This window comes from Protobothrops mucrosquamatus, unplaced genomic scaffold, assembly GCF_001527695.2.
Source record: "Protobothrops mucrosquamatus isolate PMUCROS unplaced genomic scaffold, P.Mucros_1.0 scaffold1526, whole genome shotgun sequence".
Taxonomy (NCBI): domain Eukaryota; kingdom Metazoa; phylum Chordata; class Lepidosauria; order Squamata; family Viperidae; genus Protobothrops; species Protobothrops mucrosquamatus.
Genome location: NW_015387698.1, coordinates 290,936 through 315,645, shown reverse-complemented (window position 1 = coordinate 315,645; position 24,710 = coordinate 290,936). Strand labels below are relative to the sequence as shown.

The window sequence follows — 24,710 nt, the reverse complement described above, 5'->3', positions numbered from 1 at the left end:
TCAGTTTACTTTTCCAGACTCCATGTAGTCTATGTGGAGACACCATTTTATCCCCGTTGTTTTATTACATTATATTTAATCCGATTTCCTGATCAACACATGGAAAAACAACTCAGGGCTGATTCAGATAATGAGACAGATTTCTATGCATTATTGCTCGTGCAAGTGAGAAGCATAATGAAAGAGAAACCAACTCATATAATACTCCTGTCCCCCAATATTTCTTGCAGCTCATTTAGGAAGATATTAATTTGATTGCTTTTTTAAGTAGCCAAAATTAAAGCTAAAAGTATAAATGCTTAATTACACATTACAACACTCTGGAGAGTGGCCTGCTTATAAACAGTAACTAATCAATGTATCAGGATCAGAAACAGGGTCGTGGTTTCCTCAATGCACCACATCTAAGAAGACAAGCCAGAAATGTCATTTAGTTTTCTTCTCCAGCCCAAAGGTGCTAGATGTTTTGTATCAAGAGCACTACAGTTTTCAAATAGCTCTTTTCCCCCATTGCCTTATATTGGTTTGATTTAGCATTTTCTGAATGATGCTTCTCAATCTTAGCAGTTTTAAGATGGGTACACTTCAGTTCCCAGAATTCTTCAGGGAGCAGAAGGCTGGGAAGCACTGCTCTGAAAGATGTAGGGTTGCTATTACTTGTGAATGAGATACAATGCCCTCTAGTGGTGGTTTGTGTGCAATGTAATCTAAAATTATTTTAGAACACTGTTTTTCAAACTTGGCAACTTTAAGATACAGTATATGGATTTCAGCTTCCAGAATTTACCAGCCAAGAGGCTGGGAGTTGAAAATTTAAAATTGCCAAGTTTGAAAAATGCTAGTTTAGAATTTTTCAGGTTTCTGTATGCCCCAAATGTAGCATTTGAATTACACTTCCTGCTAATGCCACTAAATAATTTTGTTCCAGAAAAGAGGGAAGTATTAGGTAGAAATTTTTATAACTTCAGATGTACAGCTAACATTTCTCTTTCATAGTCATTACATGTACTTCTAGGGATCAGTGTCCCAAAGATGCTTTTTCAGGAGGCAACTGGACTTTCTTGTTTTTCTTTGAAGACATTTCACTTCTTATCCAAGAAGCTTCTTCACCTCTGACTTGATGGTGGGGAATGGAAGGATTTATATTCCTGGCAGACAGCTGGTCATTTGCATTCTTTTGGAGAGTCGTTGAGGCCATCTGGAGGTTTGTGTCTTCAGTAGTGCAAATGGGTGTGGAGCCTTCTTGGGATTGCTAAAAGGACTGTGTTGTGGAGCTGTGCTTTCTGCAGGATGTTTTCTGCCCTGTGTCCCTTCACTGTTGAACACAGGCGCAGGCTGTTGGGGATGAGTCTNCACCCTGAGGAGGCCCTCTCTGTGGGAGCGTATCGGCCGGTGGGAGGTAATCTGTGGCAGAAGGCGGTCTCGGAGGTAACCAGGTCCGATGCCATGGCGCGCTTTAAAGGTGATAATCAGCACCTTGAAGCGCACTCGGAAGACCACAGGCAGCCAGTGCAGCTCGTGCAGCAGCGGCGTTACATGGGAGCGACGAGTCACTCCCATCACCGCCCGCGCGGCCGCATTCTGAACTAACTGGAGCCTCCGAGTGCTCCTCAAGGGAAGCCCCATGTAGAGAGCATTACAGTAGTCCAGGCGGGACTATATATATGCCTGCTATACATAAAGGACATGAAGGACATTTTAGGAATATGGACAAGATATTTCGGAATTCTCCCTCATCCATTGAGGGGAAAAAGAATCTTAGAAATAAACCATTGGCTAAAGGGTTGTTGTCACCAAGAAACTTTGGTTTCCTGGATCATGGACTGCATTTCCTAAGCGAAAGACTCTTGGCAAGGGATGGGCTGCACCTCACAAAAACAGGGGAAAATGTACTCGGAAAAAGACTGGCCCAACTCATCAGGAGGGCTTTAAACTAAAATCGAGGGGGAAGGGTGACCAATCTCTAGAATCTCTAGAACCCAAAACCAATCACAAATCCCAAGAAAACAAATCAAACAATGAGGTAGGGCAGTGATGAGAAAAAAGAAAAACTCAAACAACAATCTGGAGATGCAGGAAACATACCCATGGACAGGCATAAAAGTCTTAAATGCTTATATACAAATGCTCAAAGCTTGGGGAACAAACAGGGCGAACTAGAAGCAATAGTACACGAGGAGGAGTATGACATAGTTGGCATTACAGAAACTTGGTGGGACGAAACCCATGAATGGAATGGATTGATGGATGGATACAAATTGTTCAAAAGAAACAGAATTACAAAAAGAGGAGGGGGTGTTGCACTATATGTAAGAGAACACTACATATCTATGGAAATGCACATGATCAAAGATAAAATCTCTCCAGAATGTATCTGTATATAAAGAGAAAAAAAGTGACATTGCCATAGGTGTATGTTATAGGTCACCCAACCAATCAAAATAAATAGATGAACTCTTTGCCAACCAGTTAACAAATGTATGTAAGAAGCATGCCACAGAAGTAATGGGAGACTTCAACTATCCAGATATCAACTGGGAGACAAACTCTGCAGTGAGCGGGAGATTAAACAGATTCCTAACCAACCTAGCCAACAATTTTCTCACCCAAAAGGTGGAGGTGGGAACTAGACGTAAAGTTATACTGGATTTAATTCTTACTAATAGAGAAGAAGTGATAGAGGGAATTGAAATTGCCAGAACCTTGGGTGAAAATGACCATGTCATACTGAAATTTAACATAATGCAAACATTAGCAATAGAAAACAATCCAACCAGAAATACGACAGAATGAGAAAAGAGCTTGAAATTAAATAGAATATATGGTTTTAGGTTTTTCACTAAGCTCTATCTTCTAGGTTAATAATAGAGTTACTATTAGTGATTTTAAATATTAGTGGAGACAGTTAGAATTAGTTTATATTTTATTAATTAAGGTTATTTACTTAAAGGAATTGTATTTACTTATTAATTTTTAACTAGATGATTATAGTTAACTCTATTCATTATAACTGTTTAGTATTATATAAACTATGTTTATTCAATATGTATATCCGGACGGTAGTTTGCTTGTTAAAGCATGAGATTATTGTTGGGGGTTACCCCATTATTGTACCTTCCCCTAACTCCAACCCTACCCTATCCTTAATCCCTTACTCCCACCCTTCCCCATATCTGTATTTACCCTATCCTTTCCCTACCCTATAAAATCTAATAAAATATTTATATATATAAAAAAAGAAAACAATCCAACCAGTGTCTTAAACTTCAAAAGAGCTGACTTTAACAAACTCAGAGGGAACCCAATGCAGGATGGATTTGATTTAAATCAAGTCGATTTAAATCACAATTTAAATCATGATTTAAATCACTAGTAAAAAGGCTTGATTTAAATCAATTCAATTTAAATCATAATTTTTAAAGAGGAACTGTCATCTCTGTCCTGCAGTGGCTCCTCCTCTAACTTGCTGTTGTCTCACCGACAATCCCATTCATTTTAATGGGACAGCTGGTGATGCGGCAGTGACACAACAAGGTGAGGGGTGTGGCGGGCAGCAGGTGAGTGGATGCCCGCTAACAGGCGCTGCCATGATGGATCTGAAATGACAGGTGCTCTTTAAATGTAAGGACTCATTCTTGCTGGTAGTCAGAATCTTTAATATTATTATTTGCAAACAAAATGAAGATTTCCTATTTAGAATAATAAGCTGTCAGCTTAGTAAAACAGCAATATCAGAACTGATTTTAGGTTAATAGGTTAACCACACATGGTTGGAGAACTGCTCAAATTCTTTTATTTAATTAAAACACTTAGAGCCTGGTACAGATGCATTTCTCTTCAAAAAATAATCATACAGTTTGTAGTGTACATAGTATTTGCAAAACAATGGGATAAAGAAATATTCCTGAACTTTGTTTTATGATTTATCTCATGGTTACTGTGAAATTGTGTGACTGCATCAATGCAGTGCACATTCAGACTGGAAAAAAGATTCTCCTGCGTTCAAAGTAAGGCTCTAATGTTATATTTTTTTGCCTTTATGCCAGCCATGATTCTGAGAAATGAAGAAGAGTGAAGGAATTTGAGCAGAGAAAAATTGAAGGAAGCAACCTCCACTGAGGACAATTCCTTTACACGTTAATTTTTTTTAGGAATAAGGAAGAATATGGAGAGGATTAGGTGGGTGTAGCATACTGTAAATATATCCTTTTGTGGTTCACAAAAGGTATACGTTTCTGATATCTTGAGACACTTTGTATAAGGTGCACTTCTTTGCAAAAAAATACAAATTTCAAAGGATAGACTTCATCACAATATTAACAGCATCGGGTTCTAGTTCTGATATATTGACCAATTAATAATGAAGGAAACAATTACAGGAAACATCTAGCACAAAGCCTGAGATTAATGAACATGGTTTTCAGATTAAAATCAGTGAAGGTTTTGTCTTGGTAGTTGTGCTATACCTCCTTCAGTATTAGTTAGAATTGAGCAAGATCAGAATGGATAGAGCAGTGATGGCGAACCTTTTAGAGACCGAGTGCCCAAAAACTGGCCCCGCCCCGCTCCACTCCCTGCCCCGCCCCCACTCCACCTCCCATCCCCCGCGCCGCCTGCCTGCAAGGCCACTCACCGCCTCCAGGGCCCGCCGCAGATCACTCAGGCAGCCCAGCAGCGCTATGGCGGTCATGCCCTCTGCCCGCGCCCTGCAGCATCAACTGTGCATGATGGGGCGTGAGGATAGAGTCTTGTCTACACTGCCTGGCTGCCATGTCCTTGGCTGCGCTGCTTCGCATGGGCCATGCTCAGGGACGACTCTCCTTCAGGGGGGCTGCTGGAGAGGAGGGGGTCATGGGGGGAGGCGAGGCTGGGGCAATGTGTGCCCACAGAGAGGGCTCCGAGTGCTGCCTCTGGCACCCGTGACATAAGTTCGCCACCACTGGGATAGAGGTTTCCCACCCACAGTAAAGACTATCTTAAAAATTTCCTAAGCTGAGGTATACTAGCAAGGTATCTTTTCAGACACAAATCTTCAGGCTCTTAGAATTCTCATTTATATTAGTACTGTTGAAGGAAAAATCTTCACCAGGGTCCAGTCCAAGCTGAGAATAAACAAAATGGAGACTGCTTTAGAAAGAAGGTTGCAGTTTATTGAAGAGGAGAGCCAGACAGAAAGATGGCTCTGGAAAAACTGACCATATGTAGCAGGGAGTGGTAGGTTTTTATACCTTCTGGGACTCTTGAGGCTGTTTCCTGTTCCTGTTTGAGGCTTTGTATTTCCAGTGCCATGTACTTTGATCTGAGTCTGAGTGTATCCTTTTGGTATTGGTGGGTTAATCCTATTGTTTCCTGTCCTTAGAATTTGGGTGGGAGCATGTAGATTTTAGGGGGTTTTGTCTTCTTAATTTCTTCAGTTTCTAGCTGGAAGGCTCAAACCTTTCTGAAAGGATTATTGAATTTGCATTTCTAAAAGCTGGTCTCTGTCTAGTTTCTGCTTGGGGAAGAGGGGCTGAGGCTGGTTTCTGTCTTTAAGATCTTCTCCATTATTCATTTAGGGAAATATATTCTGCCTTTTTAATATTTCCCAAAATATTTCTTTCTCTGGATTCTTCCCACAGTACATAGAGTAATTACCATATATTTCCGTGTACAAGACACTATTTTTTCCTGCAAACACCCTGTTCAAAAATCAGGTACGTCTTATACTAGTACAGCATCTTATACACGGAAAAATAATGGTAACCTCCACAGCCCAGGGCATACCTTTGTGGGTTGCCATGCTGCCTGGTGCAGGTGTCAAGCCCCTGTGGGCTTGCCACTAACGGGAAGGGGGAGGGGGCAAGATCGTTGGCCAGCCAAACTTCCAGATTTGCCAGCTTTCTACTGGGAGCAGTAATGTTTACAAGATATTCTGCTTTGGGTATTTACTAACTTGAGTAGCTTTGCATGCTAAAAGCATTGACTTTGGTGCTACACCTCCAGAATCAAATTTGCTGGGGCCGCACAGGGCACTCGAGTCATAATTAAACTTGGATTTGGCTGGATTCCATACTATTGTACATGTAGGCCAAAAACTAAATCAGATTGCTTTTGGCATAGTGCAGTGTGAGATCACTGAGCGGCTATGGTTCACACAACACTGAACTTAGGAGGTAGTCAATTAGAAATTACCGTAATCTTTTTGTGTGATCACAACCCGTGTTGCTAATTTATAGTAGCGTGCTGTGAGAACAAAGCAATGGCTTACTGTAAGTCAGGGGGCTGCAACCTTGACAACTTTAAGACTTGTGGACTTTAGCTCCCAGAATTCCTCAGCCAGGCTGGCTGAGGAATTCTGGGAGCTAAAGTTCACAAGTCTTAAAGTTGTCTAGGTTGCAGACCCCAGGTTTAAGTCAATTAACTACAGACAAGGGCATGATGCAGACCAGCCAAGCACGCTGACTGAGGAATTCTGAGGGTTGAAGTCCATGAGTCATAAAAGGGCTGAGTTTGAAGACCCCTGATTCAGACAACCACAGATTGGACCCACCCATTAACTAGCTCCTAATTTGTTTTAACAGGTGATTTAATCACTGTTTTTAGGGAAAAGCACCATCGGCTTGCCGAGATGATAAAACCCGAAGGCTACCATATAGAAATCGCATTGCCACAAACGGCAACGTAATGGGCAAATCCAGCACCCTAAGAAAAGTGTGGCCTACGGAGGTCCGACCCAAGTCACGTCTACATGTGTAGACGAGGCGAACTGTCTCACTTGCACCAGCCGCTCCGGGCACGCTTAGTGCCACAATCACACCTCGGTGCCTTCACCTCCCGGACCAATGAACTTGATCCTGTCGCTTCCCGACCTCCCGGGATCTCCGGGAAACGGGAAGCGAAACCTAAGGAGGAAATCTGTGCGGGCGCAACGCGGGAACCTTCCACCCTTCCCCGGAGTGGCACATCCGACGGGCGGAGCTCTTTGACGGGCAAAAGGAACGCCCCGTTTCGAGACGCCGACGCAGGGAGACGGCGGAAAGGGTCGCCGTCGTCGTCACTGCGGCGCAGCTGCTCCCTCGCCTTAGGAGGAGGAGGAGAACGATGGCCTTCGCCCGGAGTCCCCTCTGGAGTCTTTGCGTCCTTCTGGGTTTCCTGGTGCCGCCCGGCGGTGAGTGATGGACGTGGGAGGGGAGAGCTGGCTGGGCGCCGGTGGGGTGGGCAGCTCTCTTCCTGGAACCGGCTGAAGCATTCGAGGCTGCCGCTAAAGGCGGGGACGAAGCACGGGCGATTGTGTGCCTCATTTGAATCCCGGGTGTCCGTCACCGCGGTGCCTTCCCACGGCCCGCGTGACGTTACAGCTCTCATTAGTCCCGCTTAGCTTAAGCCAGGGCTGTTCGGAGTAGTGAGTTGTGTGTGGTTCATCGCAGCGAGTGGGCACCAAGTGGGGCAGGCGCTCATTATGATCAGGAAGGGGGGGTGGTGACAGAAATGAACTTTCGTTACCCTGAACAGGAAATGCCCCCAGACACGCAACGTGTTTGCCGTTGCGATGGTCGTAATAGGGTTACATTGGCCATCCCTCCTATTGCTGAACGTTGGGGTCCTCTTTGCTGGGGGCAGATGGTCAGCTCGAGCATCGTCTGAAGTGACTTCATCACAATTTCTGAGATTTGCCTGGAAGGAGAACCAAATGGAGCACACATTTTGGTCATACCAAAAGCGCCATCCATCCCATTCATTTTACAGCACTTGTCTGCCTGTGCCCTAAAATCCGTGAAGTGGAATTTCCATAAGACCACAGACCTGACTCACTGCTGTGCTCTGTGCAACTTCTTTTGTTGCTTACGTGAACTTCTGTATTTTGTGTTCTAACTCCCTTGGAGGGAGGAATTCGGTTCTTTCTCACACTGCAGAACAGTCAGTTCTTTCTCATGTCTGAGCCCTAAATGAAAATAGCTGAAAATTTCCAGACTCTTCTGGAATTAGATTGTACAAAACTGGCATTTGTTTCCAATTAGGAAGTGTGAGATTTCTTCTGATAATAAACAGATACAACTTGGATATTAATTTTGTTTCCAGGAGGCATTACTGGAAACAGTATTTACAGCAGTAGGCATTAAAGGTGAGCCAATTAAACACCAGCACTTTCTCCCAGGCTCTGGATTACAGCTACATTTTTTCAGATTAGGATTTTAATAGTTTCTTGGTATGGGTTTAGTTTGTTATGTGAGATGGTATCTGAGAGGGTGTGATAATGTTGTTGTGCATATGTAACCTAGCATCCTTTGTCAGGACACAAGTTTGGAGTGGTTTGTGTGGTTATATCGTGCAGGTCTTATCGTTTTGACATCACCGTGGTTTCCTTTGGGTACCCAGTGAACCAAACCATTGTGATTTTAATCATGATTTGTGGTTTGGCATGTGTAAAAGAGAATTGTCATTCAGTGAACCATAATCAAGCATATTATATTCTAGCATGGTGGAACCATGGTTCCCGTCCCATCCAGGCCCAGACATGGAGGAAGCTGAGGTTTGGAATTTCTTTTTCCTCGATTGTCTGTCCTATCCCAAACTTACAAAATGGGGAGGACCAAAAGCAAAGTCAGAAATGGAGAAATGGTATTAAAATGTGCACCATGAACACCTATCAAGTCAAGATTTTGAGGATGATCAATGAGGGAAGTATAATAACATCTGCTCAATTACAATATTGTCTTTAGCTTTGAATATAGGATCTTTGGACTTTATAGGCTTTTTATAGGCTTTACAGACTTTTTTATACGCCTGTATTTATGGGTGTCAACAGCAACTTGTTCCTTTTGTCGAAATGATGGTTGTAGTATGCCATCATGCTGCAACCTCCACTCCTGCCCTGCTTTTGTGTAAGGTCTCGGGGCATTGGCAGGAGGGGCAGAGGTTTGTCATGATGATGCAGCACAGCTTTGTTCATCATGCACCCTTTTCTCCCCACACATACTGTTGCCAAGTGTTTGCTGCTGCTTTAGCAATATAATCTTTCTTAAGTTTTAAATTTGATATGCAGAAGAAATGAAAGTGTTGCACACTTTGAATTCTGTCTCATCCTTTTACTGTTCTAGCTTTTCTAAAGCAGCCTTTCTCTTCCTGGTACATTTCAGCTGGTTAGCATTCATATCATTTCAATTAGTGTGTGTATCCTTTGTGGTAGCTGGCTACTCTGACTCAATCCACTATGCACATGGCTTTGCTAGACATCCTAAAAAGATTGGGCAGGTTCATTCAGGAAAAAAGCAGGCTGGTCTTTATGGAGCAAACCTAACACACATGTTTCTGAAGAACATGTTTGCTTGATGGTTTCATTAACAAGTTCTGGTGGGGGGGGCTTTTTGATAATAAAATGAAATACATGGAGGATGGGAGGGAAGTCAAAGCCAAACAGCTGTCGCAGAGGGTGAAAAAAGCAGAAGAAAACAAGGCAAGGGATAGATTTTTCTATTGTTCATTGTGTGTTTTATTTCATGATAAACATCCAACTCACCTTCTCACCCTCACCCCCCCCCCCCACAACTTTCTAGCCAACCAGTCATTAAAACATGTCACTATGTTTTGAACTATACCTGAGGATTAACTGCCAGTTAATTCAGGGGCTCTGTACCAAAAGGAGCATGATTGTTTTTCCGACAAGTTTCTCTTCTCCAAAACATGCTTTCTAGGCGCATTAGAGCTACAGTTCTTAATCTTCTGTAATTCTGTAATCCCAACCATCCAAAGATGAGAAGGCAGCTGGTTAGAGATTGTAATTTGTGGGAACCTTTCCAACAAACATTATGGTCTCTTTTACCATAACAAAAAAAATGGATAAACTTGATTTAAAAATTCCACTGAGAATATGCAGCAAAAAATCAAAATATCTTTCACTATGATTGTAGACCAATGTTAAAATAATGAAACACAACAGAACAATTTGAATGCCTCTGTATATACATAGGAAAAGATAACGGTAAGATGAGCTGCCATACATCTAGTGAAGCTTATAACTAGACCATCTGAATAAATACGCTCCTCTAAATTATCAAAACCTGCAGTCTATTAATGAGAATGTGGATACACAAAGTGTTATTGTAAAATCTTGGACAAAAATTGACCCACGTAGAACTCATCTATGGAGGAAGAGGCCCTCAGAGAATATTATAGAGTCTGTGCAAGTCACAATATACTGTTATTGGAGGCAAGCAAGTGGTTCCCAAGAGTTCCTACTTTACAAGTGCCTACTCTTTCTGAAAAAGCAGCTCTTTTTATTTTACAGTACAGTAAAAGAAAATTGCTGTGGATAAGATGCTAAACTTCATTAGGTGAAAGCCCTGCTGTAATTGTGTACAGTAAGTTCCCAAATCCCACCATGCTGCCTCATAGTGTGTATAGGGTTGTTCCTGAGAGGGATGAGTGCCAGGAGTGCACTCCCAACAGGGCCACCCAAAGTGTGAAGGTAATCCCAGTTAAAGCAAACAAACATTTATATTGGGTAGCAGCGTATAGGAAAATGTTGAAAGTTGATGACCACTTTGGTGCCAACAGCAAAAGTATAATTTCAAACTGTGGAAAAGGTTGTGGCAAAGTGCTTCTGGGTTTTATTTACCGATCACTTTTCTACACCCACCCATCTCACCTAAGATACTCTGGGCGGTTTACTATAAAAAAAAAGTAAATAAAAACTGTTAAAATAGAATTATGAACAAACTTAAAAGTTAAAGTTAAAAGGGTGGGGGAGGAGAACTCTCATGTCACCAACCAGTCCCAGGGTTGCTTATTCTTCTTAGACCCACAAGGAGTCTTTTACCAATGTGTGGACAGTATAGTCGATATAGTGGCAGATGATTTTTACCAAGAACGAACAGAGTATTAATGCTGTTTGTGTGGAGCTAGATTAAAGCCTTTGGGACATCCAGTTGCCAATGTTTCCATGTAGGGAAAAGAAAATCCAAAGCTGCAAAGACAGAATCCCAGTGGGGGCAAGAAATGTAAGACGCATGAGCATGGGAAAGCTCAACATAGCAAAAAATGAACTGAATCAACTATACGTTTTCCTCTTAGGCATCAGCAAATTGAAATGGACTGGAATTAGGTACTCTCAGAAGTTCATACTGTTTACTACTTAGGGCACACATTGCTTTGAAAACAATACTGGTAGAATATTAAAATAGAAAAGAATATTCTTTATTGGCCAAGGAATTTGCTCCAGTGGATAAGCTCTCGGTACACATACAAGCAAAAAAGTGATAAATCATGAGATAAAACCAACAAAATGATAGTCATAAGATACCAATAGGAGCAGGTAATAGGAAAGATGAGAAGGATAATAGTAATACAGTCCTACTACATGGTTAGATATCTTTAGGCATAAGACAGTGCTGTGGAAATTAGGTGTTTAGCAGAGTGATGGCATGAGGGGAAAACTGTCTTTGTGTCTAGTTGTTTTGTCCGTCAGTGAACAAATGATATAGTCATATATATTTTTAATTTAATAAGTAATATAGTCATATTACAATATCAGTGAACAAATAATATCAATTAGTCTTTGGGAAAACTCTTTAATATGATAGCTATCCCAGTTTATGCTCAGTCCACTGATGCAGAAGTTGACGAGTTTTATGATTAAATCCAATCTGAAATTGACAGAATGTGCAAACCGGATATGCTGCAAGTGGTTGGAGAATATGATGGAAATGTTAAGGATGGGATGTGGTTAAATTGCACAATCTAGTAAACACAAATGTAGCAGGACAATGACTTGACAGTTTCTGCTAATCTAATTATTTCTTTATCGCTAACGCTGTTTTGAAACAAGCAAATAACACCTGGATATATGGACATTGCTAGATGGAATACACACAGAGATCAGAATAATTATATTGTTGGTATCAGGAAGTAGAGCTCAGTTATACCGGTAGAGAGGTGTGGTCAAGGCCGACAGCAATAAAGGTCATGAAGTGTTTTTATGCAAGTTCCAAGTCCAGGTAAAGAACAACTTAGCCACTTTCCACACAATGAGCACATACCATTTTTCAAGGCGTTGTAGAAGAGCTTGTCTAGTCAGTAGTGGTAAAAAAAAATCAGGAGGTGCGTGGTAGCATCTTTTTGGTCCAACAGATTTTATTAAAAAGGGTTCATATTTCATGAGTTTGATCAGATACACAAAGCTAAAGTTCACGAAAACTTATGCCTTTTAATAAAATGTGTTAGTCTGGAAAGGTGCCATCATACTCCTGAATTTTTGCCACTATTTCATGGAGAGCATGGGGAATACTTTAAAGCAGTGGTGGCGAACCTATGGCACGGGTGCCAGAGGCGGCACTAGGAGCCCTCTCTGTGGGCACACATGCCGTCGACCCAGCCCCGCCTCCCCCCACAGCCCTCTCATCAGCAGCCCCCCCGGAGGAGAGTCACCCCCGGGTGCGGCCAGGGCAGAGCAGCGCAGCCAAACACATGGCAGCTGGGCAGCAGATGATGCTGCTGGGCGCGGGCGGAGGGCGTGGCCACCATGGTGCTGCAGGGCCACCTGAGCGATCTGTGGCGGGCCGTGGATGGCCCTGAGAGCGGGCAGGGTGAGGGTGGAGCAGGGCAGGGTGGGCGGGCAGAGCGGGAGCAGGCTGGGGGCAGGGCGGTTTTGGGGCACTTGGTCTCTAAAAGGTTCGCCATCACTGCTTTAAAGTCTTGTTCCCCATGGATAGGGAATCAAAGGACGGATGGAATGAAATCAAATAAGTTACAGGATAAATGAGAAAAGAGCCTGCCAAAGACCAAGAAACAGAAGAAAGCAAGCTGGATGTCAGAGCAAATAATGGAAACTTATAAATAAATTTATAAAATAAATTGCCAAGAAGAGACTCTAAAACCCAGAAGGACAGATTTCAGGAAGGAACTTTATTAATAAAAAACTTTCAGAAAACTAATACAAAAGACTTTATTAAAGATGGAAAAAGAGAAATAAGGCACAAATAACCATTATTATTTAAATTATCATTTTTGGGAGAAATTATGCAAGCCGTAGCTCTCTCAAGGTATCTGTAATGCTGAGAAAGATGGAAGGAAAAAGAAAGAACAACCCCCAGCAAGGTGGATGGATTGATTATAGTAGCAGTGGAAGCAGTATTGGAAGACCTGAAGGACCTTTGACTTGACAGCATATAATGAAACGCTCAACTTATATAGCTAGTTTAAAATGATTCTTGTGATTGTCCAGCCAACCCTTGTAGAAAAATTGCTGAGCTCAGTATGGGATTCCACATCCAGAATTCTTTATCAAAGCTTTGTCGTGGCCAATTCATAACTCTAGGCCAGAGGTCTCCAGACCTGCCAACTTTAAGACTTGTGGACTTCAACTCCCAGAATTCCCCAGGCAGCATGGGGTATGGAGACCCCCGTTCTAGGCTAAGCAACAGCTCAAGAGAATGTCCACAGCACTGAAGATTGACAGTGATGTGTTTCAAGGCAAGATCAAGGGAGAAACTAAACTGTGTGATAGAAAGTTCAGATTTAACCAATACTGTAATTGAAGGTGCTTCTTCATATTCTGGTCCATATTCATTCATTTCCTCTTCTGTGTGGAGTGCTGCATTACAGAGAAACCAATCAACATCAAGCAATTTTCTCAGAAAATTTGAATTGATGTAAATTTAGAAAATATAAGATAGGGATTTAGCTGAATCCTACAGATTATACCAGTGCTGTGGTCTCAGATTTTAGAGTTGCTGAAAGACGTTCCGTAAATATGGAAAAGTAAAGTGATAATGGATTAGCTTTTTTAGGTGCATGGGGTAAGTTCTAGAGGGGTGTCTGTTTGGACATTTCCCTTCCTGTCAATTAAATCAGAACCTAAATATTTGGAGCATTCCACTTATTGAGTGCCACATGCCTTCATATTCCAGGCCATGGACTAATATCTTAATTTTTTTACAAAGTGCTTACCTCAAAGTTAGACTTTAATGCAGTGGTTCTCAACCTTTTTAATGCCACGACCCCAACCGGTCGTAAGTCGAGGACTAAACCGGTCGTAAGTCGAGGACTAAATCGGTCGTAAGTCGAGGACTTTCCCTGCCCGGGAGCGCCGCGCATGCGTGGTTCCGCCCCCTGCGCCGGCCGAGGCGTAGCTGGCAAGCGGCAGAGACNGAGCAGGCCGACCACCAGCTGGCCCAGCCCAAGGGAGGTAAGGCACCCACCGGAAAAGGGGAAAAAAATGGCGGACAAAAAAAATGGCAGACAAAAAAAATGGCGGACAGCCTTGCTTGGCGACCCCCATGAAATGGTCGATCGACCCCAAATGGGGTCCCGACCCACAGGTTGAGAACCACTGCTTTAATGAATGAACCTTATAGAAACGGGTCAAATTTTTCATTTCTCTTCTTAGACCTACTGGGATCCATGAAGAACTACTGCATCAACTGCATTTAGCAGTTTTGCTGCAAGTTCTTGAGTTAAATTCCTAACTATTGACTTGATAAACACTTGAATAGTGGGACAAGGATGCTTTCTTATTTAACTCCTTTTCTAGGGACTATTTCTGGAATATGTTTTGCCGCACTTCATTTACACTCATGTTAGTGTTATCTTGTGTTTGTTTGTTTATTAAATTTATATGCTGCCCATGTCACTGTCAAATCTGGGCAGCTTACAGCATCATAAAAACAAGAATATAAAAACTTTAAAACTTTAAACATTAATAAGCAGGCAACAGATAAATGCATTACATTTGTGCCAGAGGATTTCCCTAGATATTAAGACAAGAGCTGCTTAAATACTAAAGAGAAAAGCCTATTCTAAAGCTTGCTAATAAAGTGTATTAATCTGACAGAGTGATAATTAATCGGCTTGTCTTCTTGAAAATAGGAGTAATTTTGGCCAAGCCCTTCACTTAGAATACAAGAGTTGATTTATTAATATAAGTAAAGAAGCCGGAATTGGTCAGAATGGTTTTTTGTCCATTTGGAAGGGATCAAATCCACTCTGGGTTTTTGTTTTTTGTTTAGGTTTCAGTTGCCTAATGCAGGGCTTTTCAACCAGTGGTACGGGTACCACCTGTGGTACATTGGCACCTGGCAGGTGGTACGCGACCATCCTAGAAAAGTGGTAGCAGGGGAGGGGAATGAGCTGAACCGGTGGCAGCACCGCACAAGCCTGAGGGAGAGATGACTGGAGCTGCAGGGCTGTCAGGGCTCAGCGGAAGCGCCAGGTTCAGTGCCGCTTTCCAGCTGATTGGCGCTTCTTTGGGGCTGTCAGGACTCAGTAGAAGTGCCAGGATCAGCGCCAGGCTCCAGCTAGAGCTCAGTGCTGATCCTGGTGCTTCTGCTGAGCCCAGAAGAAGCGCCGATCAGCTGGAATGTTACAGCATCTCCAGGGTCTTGTGATTTATATTCAGATGCTTGGCAACTGATTCATATTCATGACGGTCATAGTGTCCCAGGGTCATATGAAGTGACCAAAGCCTGCTGCAACCACCCAGCAGAGGGGGGAATAAAAACCAAACACCCCCCCCGCACCCCACCCCCACTGCCAATCCTCAACAGAAATGCTCACAACAATGAAAACCTCGGACAGGAGGAAGAGCGCGGCTGGGCGGGCAGGCAGGTGTCTTGCTCAGCTGTGGCTTGGGGGGCACTTTTTTCAGTGCCATTGTAACTTCGAACAGTCACTAAGCGAACTGTTGTAAGTCGAGGACTACCTGTACTTTATCACTTTTTCCCTTTTTTTGGGGGGGTCATCAAGTTTTTGACACCTTGCTAGGCAACTGGTGGCACTTGGATGTTGCCATATCCTAAAAGTGGTACAATGGGTGAAAAGGTTGAAAAGCCCTGGCCTAATCAACTTGGCAACAAGTCACAGTTTCAAAAATGTACAATCTGGTAACTGTTCATCAGTACCGTAATTCCAGCCGAGGGTAACATGAGCTTTCTCCCATATTCAACCCTCAGGACTGTTCTTCTCAAATAGATGCTGAGAAGTGACAGTCTAAATGGGAAAACCCTTAATTTGCAGGTCTCCAAAATTTAGCCAGAACATTTGCTCTTGCTGCTGCTATTAAATCCTTCAGGCAATCAGTACGGCATATGTTTGACTGTCAGTAAAGTTTTATAATGCATCTTTTGGATATTCTAGAGCTGTGTGTGCTTCTATAACAATTCAGGAGAATTATTTTAGACATCATATGAACATAGCACCTCTCTCTTAATCATTAAATATCCCTTCTTTTTGCAGGCCTGCATGTGAACCTAAAAACAAGTTGAGGTTGTTTTAAGAGGCATTTCAACTCCTTAAAGCAGTTCCCTGTTTTAGGCTAGTGCATAAATATGAAAAAGATCTGCTTTAATCACTAGTCCTACTATAATTAGTTTGGTCAGAATTAGAGCCTTGTGCAGTCCAGAAAAATGTCCCAGGCTACAAAAGATAGTGAGAGAAGTAGCAAGCTAAAAATAACAAGCAAAATATTCATATCCTCATATGCTGCCCACACATATACATACAGTTAACTTTGCTAAATTCTACTTTCTCACCTAAAAGTATCAGATTCTGACCAGCTGGTTTTCATAAATCTTGTCACAAAATATTGTTACATTACAATTTTGAGAGAGATCTAGATCTTTGGCTGTTCTTGATCATGGAAATTCTTGTTCGGCTGTTGGTATTTTTATCCATCAGTCCTGTTTTGATCTTCTCATCGTCTTTGGTATATCATTGTTTTTGTCCACCTTAGCATGTTGAATTTCTACATAACCTGTGCATTCAGCTGGACTATATGTACTTCGTTAGACTTAATATAGTTCATTAGATTCAATATCTGACATTAGAAAAGGTCATTTGCTGAGCAAGTTTGCAAGGAAGTTCCACCTCATTGAACCATAGATTCTTCCTGGTTTTAGTAGCCCTTGGTTTATGTACGTCCAAAATATTCTTCCAGTTCCCTTCACCATCATATAAATGTTGCTTGAGCAGGGTCCGCAGGATTGTCTGGGACACTACACAACCTCTCCATGACCTGTTTTCTTGTTACCTTCTGGGAGGAGGCTTCGTGGTATCCGAAGCAGAACATCCAGATTCAGTCACAGTTTTGTTCAATACAGTATCAACCTTGTGAACGCTCAAGCTTCATCTTTCCGCTATGTATTCAAGATGGACAGTGATTAATATTTATATGTTACTTATATGTAAGGGTGTAGGTATATACATATGTATGTACATAGCATGCTTCTATGTGTGTTATGTACGTGTCAACTTTTGGTAGCAGGCAACATAATTTCATTTTTAATGTGTGCTAGTGTGCCCACAGTAAAAAATGACAATAAAGGTTATCTTATCTATCTTTGTTGCTGTTCTCTGTACTCTTTCCAGTTCCTTAGCAATTTTTCTTTTATTGTGGGGACCAGAACTGGGCACGTATTCCAGGTAGGATTATTACTAGCACAGCCTAGGGTAGAACTATTGCTTGCCTATTTTTATCTGCATTTCTCTTCTGCCCACTCCCTCAACCTCCGAACCATGGCATTTGACAAATTGGACCACTTTTTTCCTTTTTTTGAAAAGACAGGTGCAAAATAGGAATAAAGCAGTTCAGTCTTTTCTGTGCTGATAGGCAAGAACAGGTAAGATTCGTATGGAAAGTTCTTATTTCCCCTTTAAATTATACTATCCATTGCAACTTTATGGTCAACCAATAGGCCAAAAATGCTAATTTCAGGAAAGAGTTCCATTCCACAGTCAAATCGATACCCTTATGTACAAGGTGCCTGGCAGATATTTTTAGTTTGGAAAAGTGGGGTAACCTTTACTAATCCCTTCTATGACTCCTGTGAACAGAGCAAAGTTCTATGTACAGCAATTCTGTCACAAAAGGAAACAAAACTTACATTTAAAAAAGACCCAAGGATAAACTTTTCCAAACTGAGATTGAGAAGATCACTTTCCATTGGCATGGCTGATTGCTAGGCCTTGGTAAAACAATGGCAAATCTAGGAAGGCAATATTGCCAGAGCCATGAACAATTCCTTGGTCATTCCTTTTGTTGATCAAAGGCATAAGCCTTACACTTTTCAATGACTCTTTGGGTTTCCTTGGAACTTAGCTTGGTAATCAAAAGGAGTCTGGACAATTTTTTCAAGGCCATCAATCTGGTCACAACTGTTTTGTTAAGGCTAAAGAGGAAAGTGATTAAGCCAAACCAGGCAGCTCATCCAACCTTTCCCCTTTTTTTTGTCTGACTATGTTTTGTTAGTCTTGACCATCTATTTTGTCAGCGATTTATCAGGACTACCTAAGCTCCTAGTACGTATTCCTCAGGGCAGAAATTCCTATAAAAGGACAAAGAAACCCCATCTCTCCTTATCTTCTCCAGAAATCAGAAGAGAGCTTTCCCCTCTCACTTGCCCACATTCTCTTTATCTGTGTGTGTGTGTGGGGGGGAGAGAACTTAGTTTGGGCTATCTGTAGCCAAACACTCCATCATGGACTATACCCGATCCCAGCCATTGACCCTGAAGCTATGAGAGGCCTGTGAAGGCCATCTTTTTTTGTTCTTCTCAATCAAGTCCTTCTCGATTGAGACTATCTGAAAAAGTCCCTGCAGTTTTCTTGGCAAGGATTTTCAGAAGTAGCTTGCCGTCGCCTCCTTCCTAAGGTTTAGGAAAAGTGACTAGCCCAAGATCACAAAGCTGGCTTTGTGCCCAAGGCAGGACTAGAACTCACAATCTCCTAGTTTCTAGCCTAGTGTCTTAACCATTATACCAAGCTGGTTCTCCAGGATCATCTACTGTGTTGGATTTGTAGTACAGTCACAGAGAAGTTGCTAGGCTTTATTTATAGGAACTGAATTAAACCCTCCAGTATGTTGCCTTGTTAGACTTTGGGAGCCCAATTTTCCTGTGTTTTTGAAATAGTCCTCCTTAGTTGGATTTTGTAGCCTGGAAGAATCATCTAACTTCATTTGATCCAGAATCAGACAAAGAAGTGTTTAAGTACTATTTGAACTGCATGTGCCTCTAGTTCAGGAGTACTTCAGATATACCCAGCCAAGGGTCACTTGCAAGCATCTATTGATGGGGGTCTCACATCTTCCTTCCCCTCCAACTTTGGAGGAGCCATACCACATTAGATCCTTCAAGGATCAAAAGTCTGTGTACAAGTTATATGGGAAGGTAATTACTTCTCCATCTGTCTGCTTCTTTCTTTCTCCATTCCCAAGTGAAATTGTGCTAATGCAAAAAAATCTTTCTGTGTTGCATGTATGTGACGGCACCATCTTGTAAAAGAAGTTCTTTCCTGTTCTATGGTAGGAAAACTTTTTTTTTGTTTTCTTTTTCAGGTTTCTTGAGATTCATTTTTGTGTTGTAGCTGAAAACATTGTGAAATAGATTGCACCTTAAACCTTTTTCACATTTTGCCTGCCATTCTCTGAGCTCCTTTCATTTCTCTCCTTAAGTGGAATGTATTAAGTTATTCATAGATAATTAACTGCTCGTTTACGTTTTGGTTTGATTTCTCTCCTGTTTTTTATTTAATTTTAATTTTATTTATTTATTTTATTTAAGAATACAAGGTAGTGATTTCTTTAAATGCTAGGTTCAAATTTTTTTTGTACTAGCAAGTATTCCTTTGAATAAGCTTCAGATCATTTGCCGATAACTCCTCTTTCATTATCTGACTGCAGACAAGTAATAAGCAGGAAACACGCAGTTTTACCTGGAGCAGTGCTTCACTCTTCCTGCAGGGCCAGGCCACAGGTTAAGAATAAGCATATCCACTTAGAAAATGTCCAGCATTTGTTGTGTAACTGATAGAATTGGTTGGCAATGAAGTCCAACCTCGTGGAATATACAAATCTAAGTGAAAACATCTCAAAAAGATGGTTTCCAACCTCTGTCCAAACACCTTCATCAACAGCAACACTCTGGACATCACCCACAGTCAATTCTGGTGAGATGGGCAGCTATTTAAATTTAATAAATAAACACAGCTCCCTCAGCAAATTGCTCTTATTCAATTAAGAATTTGTTTCTAATGCTCAACTCAGGAATCTGTTTCCCTGTAACCTCAGACCATTATTTTGTATCCTACCATCCGAGATGTCAAAATAGGTCTTAATTTTCTGCTGTGCCCATGATATTTCAGATATATGAAGAATGCATCCATATTCCTCTCGGCTGTCATTTTTTCAAAGCTAAATATGATATGGTAAAATAACCTCTTGCTTTGATTAATTTTCAGGTTCCTCTGAACACTGTGAGGCTTACACAGATTCTGATGGATTTTGGCATCCACAGCAGACTTGCTCAGAATATTGTTGTGGAACCTGCACTCATCGTTATTGTTGCTCAGACCGCTTTAAAAAAAATGATCAGTTTATTTGTTCCATGAAAAGGTATGATTGGAAATGACTGCACAAAGTTTAGGGTGTTGTGAGGTGGTTTAAATTCTGGAGAGGATACTGAAGTTAGAACATAATTCCATGTTCTGCCTTTGCTGCCAGTTTATCTTGTTCATTTTCCCAGCCCAAGAGAATAATAAAAAGAGGCTTGGCACTACTGTCTGTCCATCTGTCTGTCCTCACTCTATCCCAATGTTTTTCAACCTTGGCAACTTCTACATGTGTAGATTTCAGTTCCCAGAATCCCTCAGTCAGCAACCGCAGCCTGGCTTAATGGCTGAAGAATTCTTGAAGTTGAAATTCATACATCTTAAAGTTTCCAAAGTTGAAAAACTTGCTTAAAGTACTCCTTCCTGTTTGAACTACAAGCATTAAACAGGGCAGTCCTCCTGGGTTTGGCCCTGTGGAGCTGGTTATAGTCAGTCTAGTTGCGGGCCTTGCCTAAATAAGCCTGGCTGGGGAACTCTGAGAGCTGAAGTCCACTCAACTTAAAGTTGCCAAAGTTGAGAAATACTGACCTAAATTTACCTACTATGCCAATTGCATTTATTTCTGGTTATAATGCCATGCCCTTACTTATATCAGAACTGGAGCCGAAGAGAAATTTTCATGTGGCCCATAGCACAATTGCTATTGTCAATGCTGCTAACATCGGATGTTCTTGCTTGACAAAATATGAAGATGCAGACATTTTCTATTTAACCTGTGTATTACTTTTAGAGTTAAAATTAGATAGTTAATGGAAGGGAGGGGGGAAGAATGTACTTGCACTAGTTAGCCATAACAATATCTCAGTAGAGTATTTTCAAGGTTAGTTGTAATGAGAGAAGATAAGGGGAGAGAAAGTTCATACTTCAAACTAATTGGAGAATGTGATTAATGACTGTTAAATGAAGGAGTGAATTATGCTTTGTTACGGGTGTGTTGGGGGAGGAGAATTCAGATTTTGGCTTCACTATGTAGGTGCCGAAGCTATGTAGCAATTAAAAAGATTCCCAAGGTAAGCAATGCCTCAAAGTTCTTTGAAGAGCTTCTTCTTTCGGAACCATGACATCTATATTATATGACACCCATAGTAGCATGTATGAATCCAAACACTTTTCCAGACTGCATCTTCCCACACAATCCTATACAAACCTAAGTACAAAGGTCCCCAGTTTTTTTGAGCTGGTGGAGATTTTTGAGAATAGATTGCATGGACTCTCAGAAAATGACCATTGGGGAGAATTGCCCAGCTGCAGACCTTACTGTAGATTTACCAGAATGTTACCTGCCATCCCACTAGCTTCCTACTTTTCTTTGTCGTAATTTGGGTATACTTTATTTTCAAAGAAAGCTTAGTTGGGGCTCAAGAATTTCTGTAAATGAAATTCTATTTGAAACTGGAACATTGCTTTATAAGACCTCTTTTACTACATTACTATAGGAAGCACAATTTAAAATTTTAAAATGTGAAAAGAATAGGCATCAAGGAAGATTTTTGCAAATAATTATGTCAGTGATCCTGGCTTAATACCTGATGACACTTATTCTCTTTATCTTAGAATCACAGAATTGACAAGTTCGGTACAATAATCCACATTAAAGTATCTCAGTTGTGTGCCACTCCTCCTTTCAATGAAATAAAGTCTTAGTTTGATAGATACAGTGGAGATTTTTTGTTTACTTACTTACATTTTAACAGGTTTTCCTGCACACAACAGTTTTTACACTAATTACACAATTATAAAAGTGATGTAAATCAATGCAAGTGATATCAATCTGGATTTCGCCAATGCTTGTTTCTTCCCAATACACCATTAAGTCTTTTTTTCCCCCTTTAATTGTTTCTGAGGACTGTTGTCAGTCATCTTGAGCATTATCAGGATGTGTTATATAAGCACTATTGGTTATATAGCATTTCTCATCTTTTGTTAGAAAAGGGTAACTTAAATACTGTTTTATTTAATATTTGAACATCTTTTAAAATGTTTTCTTTTTACTCTTGTTGCTATAGCACATTTCCATCTTTCAAGCCTGAACCATTCAAGATGGACCCAGATTTTGAAGATCTATATTCATCTGATTTCAGGTACACATATGTAAAAATTCCATGCAATTAGAAAGGAAATATCCTGTATTATCTACATATGCTTCTTTTTATGCTGATGATAATTCTTTTGACCAATCTAAAGTAAAAATGTAAGAGAAGTTAACCACGCTAACATAAAAGCCATGTGTGTCTTAACACTATAAGGACAGTAGCTGTAGACTTAAAAGACAAAAAGGTGGGAGCTACATCCTGCTCTAAAACCAAAAGCTATAAAGCTAAAAGAATAAGCTGCAGCAGCTTGCTGCGTATTTGCACTTTGAAAGTTAGAGAGCCGTGAAGCCTTGCCTAGGTCGTTTTGGCACTCTGCAACTATTCTGCCATTTTTAAGAGGTATGCAGGTAGTCTTCAAGATAAAACTGGTCACTTTATAGCAGCGGTTCTCAACCTATGGGTCGCGACCCCATTTGGGGTCGATCGACCATTTCACGGGGGTTGCCAAGCAAGGCTGTCCGCCATTTTTTTCCCCCTTTTCCGGCAGGTGCCTTACCTCCCTTGAGCTGGGACAGCTGGTGGTCGGCCTGCTCCGTCTCTGCCGCTTGCCAGCTACGCCTCGGCCGGCGCAGGGGGTGGAACCACACATGCGCGGCGCTCCCGGGCAGGGAAAGTCCTTGACTTACGACCGTTTAGGTAGTCCTCGACGTACGACCGGTTTAGTCCTTGACTTACGACCGGTTGGGGGTCGTGGCATTAAAAAGGTTGAGAACCACTGCTTTATCGTCATTCGAAGTTATGACAAACTCCCCTAAAGATACCTACAACCCTCTTTTCAGACTTACAGTGGCTGCAGCACCCTGCAATCATTCACCTTTACAGTTGGCCACAGGGTGCAGCAACGCCCCCCGCCCTAGACCTTTCTCCTCCTCCTTCCTCTTTCCCTGCAGCACTTGGGCCTGTTCCTCAGGCCTCCTAGAAGCAGCCACCATTTTCAGCAAAGAATTCCAACAATTCTTTGCAGCAATGACAGCTGCCTTTGGGAGCTTTCTGCCCTGATCAGCTGGCCAAACTATATATCTTTGGTAGGAATAGCCCTGCCGGCTGTGAGAAGGAGCATGGCACGAGATGTGGAAAGGTATTAACGTGATCTGGCACACCCGTTATTTAGCCAAGTACCCCTCCCCCCCCACAAAAAGATTGAAATCAAGAAGGAGCTTTTTGGATTGCGCCAATGAGATTGTTACGACACCTCAAAAAGAAACATTAAAGAGATGGAAACTTCAAGTTAAACCTCTTCATAATCGGATAGAACCGTTTGAGGAGTTGCCTGGAGGTTCAGAAGAGGAGTGGGTGGTTTGGAGATGTTTAAATAAACGGTCCACTGGTTGGGCTAGAGCTAAAGGCCACGTGGGGAAATGGGGTTTTTCTCCTTGAGGACAAGGATATTTACTGTGAATGTGGCAGTATTCAAACAACTGTCCATCCTTTACGGTGCCCTCTGGGACCAACATGCACACAGAATGACTTTCTGGTCGGAAATACCCCTGCCATCAACATGGCTCGACATTGGGTTAGAACAGGGGTAGGCAACCTTGGCTCTTTTATGACTCGCATAAGCTGACTCAGGAATTCTGGGAGTTGAAGTCCACGAGTCATAAAAGAGCCGAGGTTGCCTACCCCTGGCTTAGGGGAAGCCAGCTGCATGCATGGAAAGGCTGCAGCTTCTGGATGAGCTTCCCCAACCTTCCCTTCACTTAACCTTCTCCCTCCCGTCCTCAGAAGCTCACATTTCTTCAGTGAAGAAAACAAAAAAAAAGCTGGGAGAGACAGATTTGTTGATCTTTACACACACACACACACACACACACACACACACACACACACGAACACAGGAACTTAGGTGCTGAAACAACTCTCCACCTCTGCCCTCCAATCTCAATCCGTTTTAACAACTTAATTTGCTAAATTTACTGCATGCCTAGAAAAAGGGTGAAGAAATATATGAATTGTTTACCTTGATGAATGATCGCCAGACTGAAGGACAGAGGAAAGAAAGGAAACAAGCGAAGAAAATCTTTCTGCAGGTTGTTTTGCCTTGAAGAGTTGAGGAAAAAGTTTAACTCAAAAGAAAAAGCTACAACACAAATGTGCATCAAATAGCCATGGCAAACGCTGGATCCTAAAGGGAGTCAGAAAGGCAGCAAAAAACTTTCCAAAAGTTTGGAATTATGGCCATCACAGCATCCTAAAGATATGTGATCACCATTTGGGCACTTCCCATCTGGTACACATTTATAATAATAATAATAATAATAATAA

At 41.7% G+C, this 24,710-nt stretch overlaps 1 protein-coding gene across 1 annotated transcript in view; it reads left to right on the top strand.

Annotated features, from left to right (window-relative positions):
- The first annotated feature begins 6,983 nt into the window (after positions 1 to 6,983).
- SHISA5 (shisa family member 5) overlaps positions 6,984 to 24,710 on the top strand; it is a 35,622-nt gene continuing 17,895 nt past the window's right edge. The window contains exons 1-3 of the mRNA XM_015822337.1: positions 6,984 to 7,147; positions 20,206 to 20,359; positions 22,362 to 22,436. Of these exons, the coding sequence (XP_015677823.1) occupies positions 7,081 to 7,147; positions 20,206 to 20,359; positions 22,362 to 22,436 (296 nt within the window). The 5' untranslated portion in view covers positions 6,984 to 7,080. The remainder of the gene's footprint in view (positions 7,148 to 20,205; positions 20,360 to 22,361; positions 22,437 to 24,710) is intronic.